The sequence below is a fragment of the Pituophis catenifer genome, unplaced genomic scaffold (genome assembly GCF_029215685.1).
Source record: "Pituophis catenifer annectens isolate HBS135680 unplaced genomic scaffold, rPitCat1.0.hap2 SCAF_14, whole genome shotgun sequence".
Classification (NCBI taxonomy): domain Eukaryota; kingdom Metazoa; phylum Chordata; class Lepidosauria; order Squamata; family Colubridae; genus Pituophis; species Pituophis catenifer.
Genome location: NW_027256894.1, coordinates 1,765,638 through 1,781,540, shown reverse-complemented (window position 1 = coordinate 1,781,540; position 15,903 = coordinate 1,765,638). Strand labels below are relative to the sequence as shown.

General features: G+C 44.9%; 1 protein-coding gene across 2 annotated transcripts; it reads right to left on the bottom strand.

The window, feature by feature from the left end:
• Nucleotides 1–288: 288 nt before the first annotated feature.
• Nucleotides 289–15,510, bottom strand: WDR76 (WD repeat domain 76). 2 transcript variants are annotated; one of them, XM_070953360.1, is made up of 11 exons: nt 15,301–15,510; nt 14,608–14,663; nt 12,985–13,117; nt 12,527–12,619; nt 12,397–12,440; nt 12,159–12,312; nt 10,994–11,149; nt 8,692–8,906; nt 4,529–4,678; nt 1,747–1,800; nt 289–921 (listed from the first exon to the last, which is right to left on the bottom strand). In XM_070953360.1, the coding sequence occupies exons 1-11, from the start codon at nt 15,484–15,486 to the stop codon at nt 666–668; spliced, it is 1,497 nt and encodes a 498-aa protein (XP_070809461.1). In that variant the 5' UTR covers nt 15,487–15,510; the 3' UTR covers nt 289–665. The 2 variants fall into 2 exon arrangements, with proteins under 2 accessions (XP_070809461.1, XP_070809462.1); XM_070953361.1 differs by having other exon boundaries at nt 12,985–13,114.
• Between the last annotated feature and the right edge of the window lie 393 nt (nt 15,511–15,903).

The window sequence follows — 15,903 nt, the reverse complement described above, 5'->3', positions numbered from 1 at the left end:
TTTTCAAATTTAAATAAATACTTAATTATGATGGAAAAAAATCCTTTTGAGCAATTTAATTGTGGAACAATTGTGTACAATGATTACTAAAAACATTTAAGTATGTTTAAGGGGCATTATAAGAGAAGCATGAATAACTAACATGGGATGTGTATTATACGATTGTTTATACGTTAAGGATGTTTACTAACACAGGGGCCACCCCCCCTAATTTGTAAGAGCCATTTTTCTGATCAGAGCATTCATAATTTCCAATCGATACTAGGAATAAACAATATAAACATGCTGTTTGAATTAAAAATATCAAAATATGCTTTTTATTGATTCTTGAACACACATTTAAATTTCTTATCACAAAAGTACCAGCACTTAACTTCTAAATGAGGTTTATCTATTGCAGTTTGTGACAGATTTATAAGCCTCTGTGATTAAATTGACACCAACAGTGATTAAATTGACACCAAGAGTTTCTCACCACCTGTTCAAAAAGTTACAATCCCATAATGGCAAACTGAGCCTTATTAATTTCCAACTTAGTCGCAATGGAAGACCTCTTCAGATATGTGATGCAACGTATTTATTGGTCTGTAGCTGTCTTTGCCCTGAAGCAAAATAAGGAATACCTAAACTAAACACTAAATTCTGATTTGTTTTCAGCATATCTTTCACTCTTTAAAAATGTGCAGGCGGCCACTGGAATTCCCACCTGCAACCAGGTACCTGGTGGGGTGCCAGGAATTGATGGAACAAACAGAGTTAAGATAATCCTCACTCAGAAAGGAGTGGAGCAGCTCCCCGCTGGCATGAAAGGCCTGGACCTGCCTCGGCCGTGTCATGCTCCCCACTACAAAGCAGTCATCCCGTTTGGGGTCCCAAACTGCCCGGAACCTGGTCAGCCATCGACCTGTGTTGTTGTTGTGCCTGTTCAGAAAAGGGAAGAGAGAGAGAGACGCGGCGTTGGCTCACTTGCCCTTTAAATTCCTGAATGACACTCGGATGCTGAGCCTTGAATAGTACAGGGGTTTAGTGCACCCTGTTATTAACACAGCTGCCTGCAATTTCTGCTGGTTCGAATCTCTCCAAGGCTCAAGGTTGACTCAGCCTTCCATCCTTTCTAAGGTAGGTGAAATGAGGACCCAGTTTGTGGGGGCAATAAGCTGACTTTGTATCAATATACAAAAGTATGAAGGCTATTGCTTAACGCATTGTAAGCCGCCCTGAGTCTCCGGAGAAGGGCGGCATATAAATCAAATTAAAAAAAAAAAAAAAAAGATGTCAAGATCTGTGCACTGTGGAAAATTGGGTTCATTTAGGCAATATCATTCTCATCAGTACAGGTAGTCCTCAACTTTTATAATCATTCTTTTATAACCAGTGACTGTTCAAACTTACATTGGCATGGGAAAAAATGACTTATGGCCGTTTTTCACACTTAGAACCACTGAGGCATCCCTGTAATCATGTGATGAAAATTCAGATTCCTGGCAACTGGCATGTATTTATGACTGATGCAGAGTCCCGGGGTCAGGTGATCACCTTTGGTAACCTTGTCAATGGGGAAGCCAGATTCACTGAATAATCATGTTACTAACTTAACAACTGCAGTGATTCACTTAACAACTATGGGAAGAAAGGTTGTAAAATGGGTAAAACTCATTTAACAACTGTCTTGCTTAGAAATTGATTTTTTTTTTGTCATAAGTCAAGGGCTACCTGTATCCAGTCAATCTCCTTGTCTTAACTCACCGAATAGTTGTGAGAATAGGAGCTAAAGATGATAAACACTGAGTTCCAAAGATCCTGTAAGGCAAAAATGAGGGTTTAGTCAAAGAAGAAATCCCAGACCCAAACCCTCAGATCATTAACTGCTGTCTTACATGCCCCCCCTTATCATTTTTATGTTATGATAAATAATCTTATTTAGATCTTATGATGCAGAACTTGTTGTGTTTCTGTTGTATATATATGGGGTGTATGTGACAGTTCTACAATTGGATATTCCACTATATCTAGCCTTATGGCTGTAATAAACAATTTGATTGCTTTTAAGTGCCACTTATGGCTTATCCTTAAAGTTGCTTACCTTTGCTCCCCTCCCCTCCCCAAGCTGGGGGGAAACTCACTGAGTTTCCCCCCAGGCCCGGTCTTATGGGGCAGGGCAGTCCATACATCTCTCTACACAGCCTTCCAGCATGACCCAGGGGACAGCAACTGGGCATCTGCTGTGTAGACACTCCACATCTGGCCAACATCAGTAATTGGAGGAAACATGCTATCAACTCTCATCAATCCTTCTCATATGAAGGTTTGTGCTGGGACACTCTAATCATCCATCTCATTTTGCACAAAGATTGTATCAAATCTTCCCTGAGGATCAAATATTTCACCTCTCCTGCAGCATCCCCCAACGAGGAATCAATACAGCTAGGCACAGCATCGGTTGGTTAGTATTCCACTATCCCCACCCCTCCTGTATTGGCTATTCCACTGTCTTTGCTCAGGGACCAAGTTCCTGACAGAAGACTTGCTTGTGAAAATTGAGAGCTTTCACAGTCAGTTGACCTCCACTGTGGAAGTGAAACCAAGTCAACAACCTAGTCCACAGGTTGACTCAAGAACAGAAGAACCACCTCTGAAAAGTAGAATCGCCGTAATGATGACCTATGTGATATCAGCAGCAGATAGGCAGAGATCCTCCAGAGAAACAGCAGGCTTCAATTCAGAAGAATCAACCACTGCTTCCTCATCTCTCCTTTTAAAGCTTCCTGACTTCCTGATTCTAAACCATGTTGGCCGATTCCAGGCCAGAGGCTGCTTCCTTCCCCCTGCCTCTTTCTACAGAGCCTATTCCCCCCACGCCAACAGATAAACATTCCCCTCCTTGCCTCCCATTTCCCACCATGCAACTGGGGGAAAGCTGGAGTTGTTATTACTGTTCCAGCATTCTCCCCACTTACCTATCCAACCTACTCATCCAACAAAAAGGCCTTAAATTCCTCAAACTTTCAGAGAGAACACAAAAGGAGAACTAGGAGCTGATTTAGGAACTCCTAGTTCACTACCGGTTCGCTGGCCGCGCATGCGCCCCGTGTGCCAAACATGCATGCACGCACCGTGCGCACGAAAAGGAGGCTTGGGAAGGTAAGCAGAACAGCATTGGGGAGGGGGGGAGGGTGTGATCAGCTGTGCCACGCGATCGTGGGAACGTTTTTAAAAAATTTTAAGGGCATTTTTTACTACTGGCTTGTCCGAGTAGGTAGTAAAAATGCTTAAAAAGGGGGGGGGGGCTCCAACAATCGTGCGCCACAGCTGTGATCGTTGGAGCCTTTTTAAAAAATTTTAAAGCATTTTTTACTACCTATTCGCCCGAACCAGTAGTAAAAAAATGCCTAAAAAAAAAAAAAGTTCCGACGATCAGCTGAGTGACGCGCGATCATCGGAACTTTTTTTTTTCTTTTTAAAGCATTTTTAATTTTAATTTAATTTTAATTTTTCTCCAGGACCGGTAGTAAAAAAATGCTAAAAAAGTTAAAAAAAAAGAAGTTCTGACAATCGCACCTCGCTCAGCTGATCATCGGAACTGTTTTTTTTTTTTTAAACTTTTTTACTAACAGTTCGGTGAACCAGTAACATTTTTTACTAACTGTTAGGGCGAATCAGCCCAAACAGGTAGCATTTCACCCCTGCTTGCCATGCTCCAATCCCCTTCTAGCCAGATTGCAGATCACCCTTGATATCTATGTAGCTGAGGAGCCCCTTAAGAATAAGATGGTCCAGCCCACTGCCTGAGTTTTCTGGGCATTTGGGAATTCCCTGATGGTTCAGTTTCCATCCTGATTGATGTCAAAATATTTTCTAAACTGTCAATCCCAGCTGGCTCCAGGCTTCTTGGAGCAGTTGATGAGAGCAAAACAATCCTGGTGAAAAACGGGAACCCCACCACCGAGTGGTAGCTTGTGCCCACATGTGGGCCCACACCGTGGCAACTGGTTCTGTTCCTTCAGCTGCAGATTCAATGCAACTCCTTCCAGAGATGCTTGAGAAGGAGGCAGCTGCTGCTCGAGGATGTTTTTCTTTCTTCTCTTCCCTTGGGGCAGATGCCAACTGGTCCCAGCTGGAGGGGGGAGTGAACTGGAGCTCCTCTTGCTCTGTGAACTCACATTCAGACTTTCCAGTTTGTGGAATCCTATGGTCAATAGTAGAGCCAGAATTGCTCGATTCCTCACAATATTTACAATAAGGGTATAGAGGTATGTATGTGGAGTCCTCTAGCATTTCCCCAGCCCCTCTTTCAACAGTGTTCCTCTGCCTCCCCAACAAACTCCCTTTGTTCTGCACACATTGCAAAGAAAAAAGAGAAATTGCTGTGAGGGCAAATGTGCCTCAATAGACATCTGGTGTGAAGGCTACTTAGGCAATTTCCTTGGACCCTTTGTCCTGCTAAATAAAATATTTTGGCTGCAGGGGAAGAAAATTAGAAGGCAGACTCCCAAAAACAAAATCTAATTCAAAGCCAATTTACACATACCTCAGTGTATCATCAGCACAAGTTGTCACTACTCTGTTTCCAGTCACAGGTGAAAAATAAGCTGAAGCAACACTCTTGGTATGTCCGCTGAGAACAACTACTGGCTGGCTTCTGCTCTTCAGGTGCCGAGCATCATAAATACTGACGTTTCTGTAAGAGCAACCGAAACAGGGATTTACCAGGATTGCAGACTTTCTTTAAAGATCAGGAGACGCTGCGTAGGGAATCACCTTCCATCACTCCTGAATAAGTGGGACTAAGGCAAAGGAGTGCACATCTCCTCTGATGGAAGAGAATTTAAGTTCACAGTTGTGGGGAATCTAAGCAAGGAAGCTTTTCAGGAAGAGTCTCTGGGTTCTGGGAGTGAAGAAACAGGTTTTCAGAGGTAATAATGGCCAAAAGGATTCTTGAACCCAGTTTTAGACTTAATGGGGGTGTCCTCATTACTGCTTCTTTCCTACTTTCCTGTGCCTCACCTGCTCAGCCTACATGAGGTCTGTGTTTTTTCTGGTGTGTTGCATCACCAGTCCCAGTCTTGTTAAGCAAACATTGAGGTATATGATGGAGCTCCCAGCTGGGCTGAGGGCTTTTGGATAAAACCACAGGGCTGGGTGCTCAGAACTGGAAGCGGGCAGAAAGGGTTCTGTAGCCTGGGAGCAAAGGACTAATGTCAGGGGGAACATGGTGATGATGACAACGACGTATCCGAGAACAGGCAACCAAGCACCACAAAGTCAGTTGCTACAGGTGTGTGCCATGCATACAGAAAACAAAAGGAGGTGGATAGCTTGAGGGATGAGGCAAAAGAAACTTTTGGAAGGGCATCAAAACCAACAGCAATCAAACAAACCACACTCACAGCAAGTGGCACTGGAGATGGTCATTTTCTCTGCGGATTTCTGTAAGTAGCTTTACATGGAGTTGCCTTTGAAGACCACTCAGAAACCTCACTTGGTGCAAAGTGCAGCAGCCCAGAGGCTGCTGGTCAGGACCACCCCCAAGCACAGCTGCTGGGAGGAGCTTGAGGGGTGAGGGCCATTCTTCTGAGTACAACCCACCTCTGGATGAGATCTAGACCAGGGCATCTATAAAGGTGAAGATGGTACTTGTTAAGAGGCCAGTTGCCTAGTGACTTTTCAACCTTACAATGACCCCCCCAAAAGCTTCTTACGACCTGTTCCAGAGTTTTGATGCTGCATACACGCCTGCAGTCGTGACTGCATTTCAGGCGCTTGGCAACCAGCTCAATTTAGGACCGATTGCAGCATTTCATGGTCACCTGAGCACAATAAGTTTTTTGACAGTTTCTAGCTTTTTTAGCCAGTTCCTGATAATAAAGTTTAGATTTTGCCTGCCCAATCAGGGAGCAAGGAAGGCTCCTGCTGAGAGGCAGGATGCAAGGGGCTCCAATGTGCAGGGGTTCCGTTTGTGGGCCTTCCAGAAGCCTGTAAAACACTGGCTCTTTAGAAGGCCTTTAGATCTTGAGTGCTTGGAAGGTTGAAGTAACTGAAATTGGACAATAACCTTTGAGATGTCGCAGTTGCAATCTGCAATGCAAATTAGCTAAATTTTGATTAACTGTGAGTGCCCTTCACTTAGAGAAAGGAGAAAAAATAAAGGTTGACAGTTTGAGAACTGTTCCATTTTCTAGCCGTTCAAACAAAACCAAGAAATTATGTGGGGGGAAAAACAATGTTATGCACATCTGTTGGCTTCTCCTTTAGAATGTAAATTGTAAATGTTTATAACATGCTTTATAATGGAAGTATTTGAAATTACTTAATAATTAAATAATGCATCATTTTATGAAGCAATATCATGTAATATTTAAATCAATATTCTGAATGAGTAATATGGATAGGCCTAGTAATTAGATTTCCTTAATTTATACACTACCTTCTGTATATTTTACTTATTAAAAATGTAGTGTCTATGTTCCAGCTGATGTGAGAAGAAAGTTTCATTGTCCCATTTTCCCAACAGAGATTAATGACTATTTCATTACGATCCTAAGTAAAAATGCTGTTTTAGTAGAAACAAAAGAATTACTGAGTATCTATAAACAGATGTCTAGGCCAATAAAGCAATAGAATAGTAAACTGAAGCAGTGACAGTTTGAGCGAATGGAAAGTTTCATGCAGTCTAGGCTGGAGTCAGTGACTTTTTGACTAATAGTATAGAGGAAGTAACAGTAGATTGGAGAAGACCAAAGATTGTTCCAATCTTTAAGAAAGAAAACAAAGTGGATCCACCCATCAGCTTGACATCAGGAACAAGGAAAACCCTAGAAAAGAGCATCAAGCAGCGGGCAAGTAGTAAGCCCTAAGCAAGAAACAAAGTAATTACTAGAAGCCAGCATGGATTTGTTAGAAACAGGTCATGTCGGACTCATTTCTGTTTTGACAGAGAGGCTAGATTAGTAGACCCAGATGACTAGACTTCAATAAGCATTTGATAAACTTCTTAAGTATAATGGAACAACATGAGATGGATTGTCCCGTAATCAGATGGATTTATACCTAGTTGAACAAGAGAGTTGGAAGGGGTCTTGGAGGTCTTCTAGTCCAACTCACTGCTCAAGCAGGAGACCCTACACCATTTCAGACAACTGGCTGTCCAGTTTTCTTAAAAATCTCAGTGATAGAGCACTCACAACTTCTGGAGGCATGCCATTCCACTGATTAATTGCTCTCACTGACAGGACATTTCTCCTTAATTCTAAGTTAGATCTGTTAACAAGTTTCCATCCATTACTTCTTGTCCTGCCTTAAGGTGCTTTAGAGAATAGGTCGACCCTATTCTCCCATCAAATATTGTGACAGCCCCTCAAATATTGGGAGACTGCTATCATGTCACCCCTAGTCCTTCTTTTCATTGGACTTTTCATAGACATACCCAATTCCTATAACTTGTTCTGACCTAGGCTTCCTTAGAAATTAAACAGCACAAACTTAGTCCTGGCAAACCTGTTTAATTCATACGGCTGTAAATTACTTTCATTTACAGTCCTCAAGGCTTGATAAACAGTCTTTCAGAGGAAGGTTATCAACACCCACCTATCTCACATGGAACACTGCCAAAGAGCTAATTTCCAGACGCAGGGCAAGGCCAAACTTGGCACAGAGTCACAAACAGAATTTTTAAATATTGAATCGGCCAGATGAACTAATTGCTTCCTGCAAACGTTCACGTCCCGTTCGCTTCTCTTTTATGTTTTATGGGAGGGGCCAATCATCTCCAAGCCTTACTCCCAAGTCGACCCTGTTTTCTTAATTGTTCCTGTCTCCTGGCAGCTCTGCTCATGCGCACACTGGGAACACGCTCATGCTGTTCTTCTGCCTCGCTGATGTCAGACACCAAAGAACTAGCAGATGGCCTTGGCCTCCTCTCTGCCTCCGAACTCAGAGCCATCGTCCGAGCGATTCCAGGACTGACCCACGTTCCTTCCCAACCTCACTGTCCGAATCTGCTGCCAGCTCTGCTGGCTGCTGGCGGGCCACAACATAACTATTCTTCATATGATTTACCCTCTAGTCCCCTAGTCATCTTTGTTGATCTAGAGTCACAACATCTTTTTTTTATATCACAGCAACCAAAACTGGGTACAATAGTCCAACTGTAGTCTTACCAAGCCACTATAAAGCAGTATTAAAAGTTCATGTGATCTTGATATTTTTTATTTATTTTATTTTATTATTCATATTTCTATGCCGCCCACTGTCCGAGGATTCTCGGCGGCTTACACCAAAGACAGTATACTAAATAGCATATTGCCCCCAACAATCTGGGTTGTCTCTATAATATTGTCTAATATATTGTCTCTATTGTTCTTTGAGTGTTTAAGGTTGCAATAACAGGTGGCCAAGCTAAGTGCCTGAAGGACCCCATCCCATCACTGGGAGTCCAGGCACTTCAGCAAGTGGCACGCTGGATTAATATTAGTGGTCTGCGGAATTTAAAATTATGAATTTAGTGGTCCCTGAGGTCCGAAAGGTTGGTGACCCCCTAGCCTAAAGGACTCTTTTCAACCAATTCTTTATTCATTACACCAAACATTTTTCTTTAGATTCTATTCTCTAGATTTTATTCTAACTCAAATGGGTGGCTGCTGCTTTCCCGTTGCTACCAGCCTAGCACACCTTTGCACCTGTGTGAGAACTCACCTTTCCCCAGCAGCAACAAAGTACTCTCTATGGACGGGGTGAACATGGACCGTCCTTGTCTTTGAATGAAGATCAACCGAGATCTCGGGGGATGGGATTGGTGTTCTTCGATCCACTATGGCTACCTTTCCATCCCACATTCCCACAACCAAAGTAGAGGCATCGCTTGCCAAGAAGTCAAATGAAGAAAGACTGTGGCTCTCATTTCGGTATATCTGTGAATGAGAAAGAGGTTTCCATTAAGACTAGGCCTAAGGCATTATTCAGCCTGAGCTACTGACTTGATGCTTGCATTTGTGGTGGCGCGACAACTACCCCGATACCTGGATGAAGTTGTCTATCTGGATCCGTTCCAGTCGGGCTTCAGGTCACGATACAGCACGGAAACGGCATTGGTCGCATTGGTGGATGATCTCTGGAGGGCTCGGGACAGAGGTTGCTCCTCTATCCTGGTCCTATTAGATCTCTCAGCGGCTTTTGATACCATCGACCATGGTATCTTACTGCACCGGCTGGAGGGGTTAGGAATAGGGGGCACCGTGCTTCGGTGGTTCTCCTCCTTCCTCTCTGACCGTTCGCAGTTTGTGTTGGCAGGGGGGCAGAGGTCGACTTCGAGGCACCTTATTTGTGGGGTGCCGCAAGGGTCAGTCCTCTCACCCCTTCTGTTCAACATTTATGTAAAACCGCTAGGCGAGATCATCCGTGGTTTTGGGGTGAGTGTTCATCAGTATGCTGATGACACACAGCTATACATCTCCACCCCAGACCACCCCAATGATGCCCTTGCTGTGATGTCCCGTTGCCTGGAGGCCGTACGGATCTGGATGGGGAGAAACAAGCTCAGACTCAAGCCCTCCAAGACCGAGTGGCTGTGGCTTCTGGCGTCCCGGTATAGTCAGCTGGTACCATAACTGACAATAGGGGATGAGATCTTACTCCGCACAGAGAGGGCCCGCAACTTGGGTGTCCTCCTGGATTCACGGTTATCTTTAGAAGATCATTTGACGGCCGTGGCCAGGGGTGCCTTTTATCAGTTTCGCCTGATCCGCCAGTTGCGTCCCTTTCTGGATCGGGACGCCTTGCGCACGGTCACTCATGCCCTAGTTACCTCCTGTATGGACTACTGTAATGCTCTCTACATGGGGCTCCCCTTGAAAAGCACCTGGAGGCTCCAACTGGTCCAGAACGTAGCCGCGTGGGTGATTATGGGCGCAGCTCATTACGCCCATGTAACACCTCTCCTACGTGAGCTGCACTGGCTCCCGGTGGTCTTCCGGGTGTGATTCAAGGTGTTAGTTATCACCTTTAAAGCGCTCCATGGCTTAGGACCTGGGTACCTACGAGACCGTCTTTTGCCACCAATAGCCTCCCACCGACCAGTTCGTTCTCATAGGGAGGGACTACTCAGGGTACCGTCAGTCAAATTATGTCGACTGGCGACTCCTAGGGGGAGGGCCTTCTCTGTGGGGGCTCCAACCCTTTTAAAATGAACTACCCCCGGAGATATGGAATATCCCTGATCTCCGTGCTTTCTGCCGTGCCCTCAAGACCCTGATGTTCCAACAGGCGGGGCTAAACATACGAACATGTGAATGATTTTTTAAATGTTATCTAATTCTGGGTTTTATTTAATTGACCAAACTAAGTAATAATTTTAATTAGCAATTTTATGATGTTTGTGTGTCTATATTTTTCTTGACTGTACACCGCCTTGAGTCCTACGGGAGAAAGGCGGTATAGAAATATAATAAATAAATAAATTTCATAACAGCTGGAAATTAAACTTCCATCTATTTTCAAGGCTCACTTATAGCAGTCAAAAGGAGAAAAGCAGACTTTCCTGAAGACAGTTGAGTTTCCCAAACACACAATAATATTCATTCTCTAACTCAGAAAAAAATAAGCACAGCTGGAAGTTGTCACTTAGAACACAACTATCCAGAGTATCCTGTGATATTCTCTCTAGAGCCCCAGGCCTCAACTTGTGGCGCTCGCCTTCCGATAGCGGCAAAGGCTTCCCAGGCAGATGGGAGAGAGCACTGCTTCTTTTCAGTTTCACCTGCCTCCAGGGACAGGGAAGAAGGGCAGGAATAGGAGAGCCCATCCCAAACTCCACTGTACCCAACTGAGTCAAGCTATGCTCCACTTGCTAAAGGAACAGTGCTGTCAAGACTTTGCAGCCTTTCCCTAAAAAATAGGTAAGTATAAGCAGACAGAGGACTTGGAGTAGATTATCCACAAGGTCTCTGCCAAACATGGCATTATAGGATTCCTAGTATTATTTAATGGCTGAAATATTTACCTCCTCAAAAATTCTTCGAGTTACATCCCCAGATCGTAATGTGCCATCGTGACTGAGAGATAAAAGATGAGCAGGATTAATGGGAGAAAAGTGCAAACAGCTGACTGCCTGGCTGTGAGGTGTGAAGGCGTAGGCTCCATTTTCTAAACTGGAGTCCTGAAAAACACAAACCAGAGCAATACCAGAGTTACAGTCCTGCTTTTCATAATCAGCAATGGAACTCACAGCAAGGGCCACACCAGGAAGAGGAATACTTTCTCACACAGGGACACCAATGCTGTGCTCCAGCCAGAGGGCCCCGTCTCAAAAAGTGAGAATGTTCCAACTTGGGTGAACCAAAACAAAAAAGCCTTTTGTATTGATATTCCCAGGGATCTGATTTAACGAAGACAGAGAAAGCTGGCAGAGACAGGCTTCAGCAGTTCTTCTATTTTCCTTGTTATCTTTTTGAGTATACTGTAAAGATGTTTGCTCTCCTTCAATAATTGGTCACTTCTCAATCTTCCTGGATTTCTCCAGAATAATACAGGTAGTCCTCAATTTACGACCACAATTGAGCCCAAAATTTCTATTGCTAAGTGAGACATTTGTTAAGTCAGTTTTGCCCCATTTTATGATCTTTCTTGCCACAATTGCTAAGTGAATCACTGCAATTATTAAGTTAGTAACACAGCTGTTAAGTAAATCTGGCTTCCCATCGACTTTGCTTGTCAGAAGCAAAAGGAAATCAGACAGTGCACAAGCCTTTCTTAAGCTTCTCCATTTCTTTCCAAATCACAGAACCTACATTTCTTGGAACAGTGTTTCTCAACCTTGATAACTTTAAGATGTCTGGACTGCAACTCCCAGAATTCCCCAGCCAACATACCATAGCATCTTAAAGTTGCCACAGTTGAAAAACACTGCCTTGGAACAAAGCTCAACCCTCTGCTCGGCTATCAAAATCCTGCCAAGTGAGAGGGAAACGGAGCAGCCTGACTCATCTGAATAGCAGGAGGGCCACATCTGAGTTTCATTTTTTGCCTGACAATATTCACTTGCCCAGCCAAATGTTTCTTGTTTCTTTAAACATTCAATTATTTCTACCTAACATAACTTATATGGAAGCTATCTTGAAAGCATAATAAAACATTGCTGCAAAAACAATGAATCATGAAGTACTTACCAAATCCCAGACGCCAATCTGCCCCCACTTGTCCCCAGCTGCCACCAGAGTTCTGCTTTCTGATGGATGGACAGCCACAGAATAAATCCGGCTTTTCACAACTTTTGCAACATGTTCTTCTCTGAGGACCATCCCACGGAGATGAGTTTTGTAACTGGGTCAAAATAATGAATATGTTAGTTTAAATACAAAGTAAACACATTTTAAAAAACCAAGTTAGAATTAATTTCAGAGTCACCTTTCTAAGTTACACGAGCTCTTCTCACTCTTCTTTTCTTCCACCTAGTTAATGGTTGGAAAACAATGCAGAAATTATTTACATTAAGTGTTCAGTCTCTTTCAAACTTACTAGTGAATTCTAAAAATACCTGGCTTATTTTTGCCCAAATGCTGAGAAATGTGTCAGTTTCTGGCTCCTGAACAGTAGCAACCATTGGATGAGGTCCAGGTGGCAATCGGGCCTTTCAAAAAAGGAAAAGATGTATAAAACAGTGAATTGCATTGTATATTATCAGTGCAGTTCACAGAAAAAGCAGCAAGCAGAAATACAGATTCTTAAACAAATTATTTTGCTTTGTTTGCATAATCCAAGTCACTTGAGCAAAGCTAAATTTAAGTCACACTCAAAGCAACTGCATGCACATTAGTAGCGAGGTGGCATTGAAAATCCAAGACTATCCGTTAGGATCAGAAGTCCCTACATAAGGTAACTCTCAATCAAAAAAGCTTTGCCAGCCAAGGGCAGAAGCCCCTAATGTGTCTGAGTCACCCAGAGGGCCAAGCACAAGCGCATCTTAACCTGCCCTCTCCCCTGTGGTCCTCTTACATGCTCCTCTTCCACAGGAGATTCCACCTTTGCTTCTGGCTCCGGGAGGGGAATGCCCAGTGGATCTATTCTCTGCAAACGCATGGATCTTCGACAAGTTGTCTTAGTTTCTGCCTTTGGAGACTTAACTCTACTGAGACAATACAAGTGCACCTCTAAAATCTTGTGCATCAAGAATACATTCATGTCATGAAAACATTTGCTTATGCCCTGTTGGTATTTTCAATTACTTGAGTTCTCACTGTTTTAATTCTCGTTGTATTTTCTACTATCATTTCCTCCCTTTGACACCACTCAGGCTGCTCTGTGCTACAATCTGAAGATGTAGGAACTTGACTGGATGAGGCTGGAGACCAAGAGCCCTGCAGCTCTTCCCCAACTGGCTAAGCAGATGCGTGTGTGGATTGTTTCCATTGGGCTACGACACAGAGGTGGCTACCAGTTTTCTCCAAGGATGCTTTCCTCCAGCCAATACCCAGAACCTACTCTGAAGTAGGATCCCTTTTATTGTTTGGATACTTTCCTAACACTCAATTCATAATGCCTCCTTAGAATATCTGATATTCTGTATCTTTCACTCCAGAATCCTGACAGAGAACAAGGCTTGACCTTCCTTTGCAGTCTTTCACCCATTTGAAGAAAGCCGTTGACTGAGGTGAACGACTGCTTGTGGCCTTTTAGAACAATCCATAGCCTGCAGTACCATGAGACGTAACAGCTACTAAAACCAAACCGGGAGTTCCAATATTTGCTAAAATGTCTGTAAGGACCCGTTTGTTATCAAGGGGCATTTTGCTGCCCACTTTAAGCAAGCAATACACCAATTCTTAACACCACCAATAAAACTTCCAGTCTACTGATAGTTTTCTCCCTTTGTGCCTGCCCCCACCCCCATTTAATTAAGCCACTTTTGGCCTTTTTCCTGTCCTCCAATTTTCCTCTCCCCCTACCCCACTTTAAGAAACATCATGAGTGCTGCTTCCCAGTCATTTGTCCTGCTGTGGGATCCTTTCATTTTTTGAAATCCAGGATATGTATTTGAATACATTCAGTTTAGTATGTTCATCTAATTCACATCATTTTCTTGTAAGGTAAGCATCATTATGCCAAGACATAAAAAATGGCAGTTGGGGAGGGGGGGAACAGAGACAGGAAACATGTCTCTATCTCATTTCCACCCATGTGCACTTGTTCACTCCATCTTACCCCAGCTCATTCTTATTTCCACTATCCTTATCTCTTCCTCTTGGAGGATCTCAGTAACTTCATGTAATGAACCTTCCACTCCACCTATTTGCTCTTCCTTCATATTTTACAATTCATTCTCTTTAGGCAACTACGCCACCTCAACATAGTTCTGCAGTGTTGAATATTCACTTTTGTATTCAGATAGTCCTTGCCCCAATCATAAACTGTTTTTATACTTAGCTTGTGAGATTTAAGGACTGTATAAAGTGTAAGCTTTTAAATTTAAGTTTGTGGGTTCCATAGATACCACCGGAAGGGCTACAGTCACAGGCCAAGAACATTTCCCATGGTGGGTGTGTCTGGATTAATTTTCGGTTGGGATTGCCAGATATCTGAACTCTGCCTTCAGTTAATGTACACACAATATAGTTTTACCTCTTTATTCCTTGTGTCTTCCTTTTCAAGGTCATTTTATGAAGTCTGGCAGCTGACTTGAAGGAGAAAAAGAACAGAGAAACATGCTCTCTCAATGTTTCAACACACTTGTTTTAAATTATATTTTTTTCCCATCTTTATTATTTTTATAAATAACCCAAGGCCTAATGCTTCCTCCTTCCTCCTCTTTTCCCAACCAGCACCACCCAGTAGTGTGTGTTGGCTGAGGGAGGAGGGTCTGGCCCAGCTGGCTTTCAGGCCTAAGGCAGGAGGGGAGGGACCCAAAATTACCCAGTGCCTGTTTCGCCTAAAGCAGAACTAGAATTCAGTCTCTCCTGGTTTCAAGGCCGGCACCTCAATCCTTATACCAGGCACCTGCAGGCCTGGACGGCCGCCACGTGGCCCCACAAGAATGCAAACTTTTGACATTTGATGGGATTTGTAGGCACGAACCAGCGCCTCTTCCCTCAACGCGGCCCAGGGAGGTCGGGCAACCCCGAAGTGGCTCTTTTAAACCCGAGCCCCCCGAGACTTCGCAAAGGCAAGCCGGCCCCGTTTCTCTCTCCCCACGGAGCCTGGCTTGGCTTGCGTCCCGGCGAAACGGGGAGCGCTTTTCCCCGCTGCCTTCGGGGCAGGGAGCAGCCGGCCCTCCGCGGGCGCCTCGCCTCTTTTCAGCCCCTTCCCGGCACCGACCTCGAAGAGCCGCAGCGAGGCGAAGAAGCGGGCGTTCTCCGAGATGTTCCTCAGCCGCTTCCTCTCGTAGGCCGACAGCTGCGCCCCCTCGCCGCCCCGCCGGGAGGGAAGCCGGCCTTCGGGCGCCTCTCCCTCCTCCGCTCCGGCCGCCCGGAGGCCCGAGGAGGCTCCCGCGGATCCCGCCATGGCTCCCCCGCCGCCCAGCCGGCTTCCCGCCACAGCGGCAGGCGCGCGCACGCGCAGAGGCCCCGCCCGGCTGGGGCTGCTGGGGGCGGCGCCTCCCTCGCGATTGCGGGGGGGGGGGAAGGGGGGAAATCCCGCGGCCTATTCAGTTTTCACCGCCGGTCAAGGCCGCTTGTTTGCGAGGCCTCCCCCTTAGCGAGCGGAGGGGCCGTTCGCTTCTGTCCCTCGGATAGACTCCCCCCCCTTAATAAAGGCCTTTTGCTTCGCCTGAAGCGCCTGGGATGGGGGGGGGCAAAAGACACCTTGCAAAAACGCTTCTGCCCTCAATTGGGCCACCCAGCCCTGACCCCCCCATAGGCCACCTGAGTTTCCTAGGCAACCCTGGGACCCCCGTCCCCTCCTTCCCCTGCCACAGGGGCC

Coding starts and splice junctions, on each gene's coding strand:
- WDR76 (XM_070953360.1), bottom strand. CDS start 15,486: ATGGCGGGATCCGCGGGAGCCTCCTCGGGCCTCCGGGCGGCCGGAGCG. Junction 14,664..15,300: donor CCTCGCTGCGGCTCTTCGAG/GTCGGTGCCGGG, acceptor TTCTCCTTCAAG/TCAGCTGCCAGACTTCATAA. Junction 12,620..12,984: donor CTCCTGTGGAAGAGGAGCAT/GTAAGAGGACCA, acceptor CTTTTTTGAAAG/GCCCGATTGCCACCTGGACC.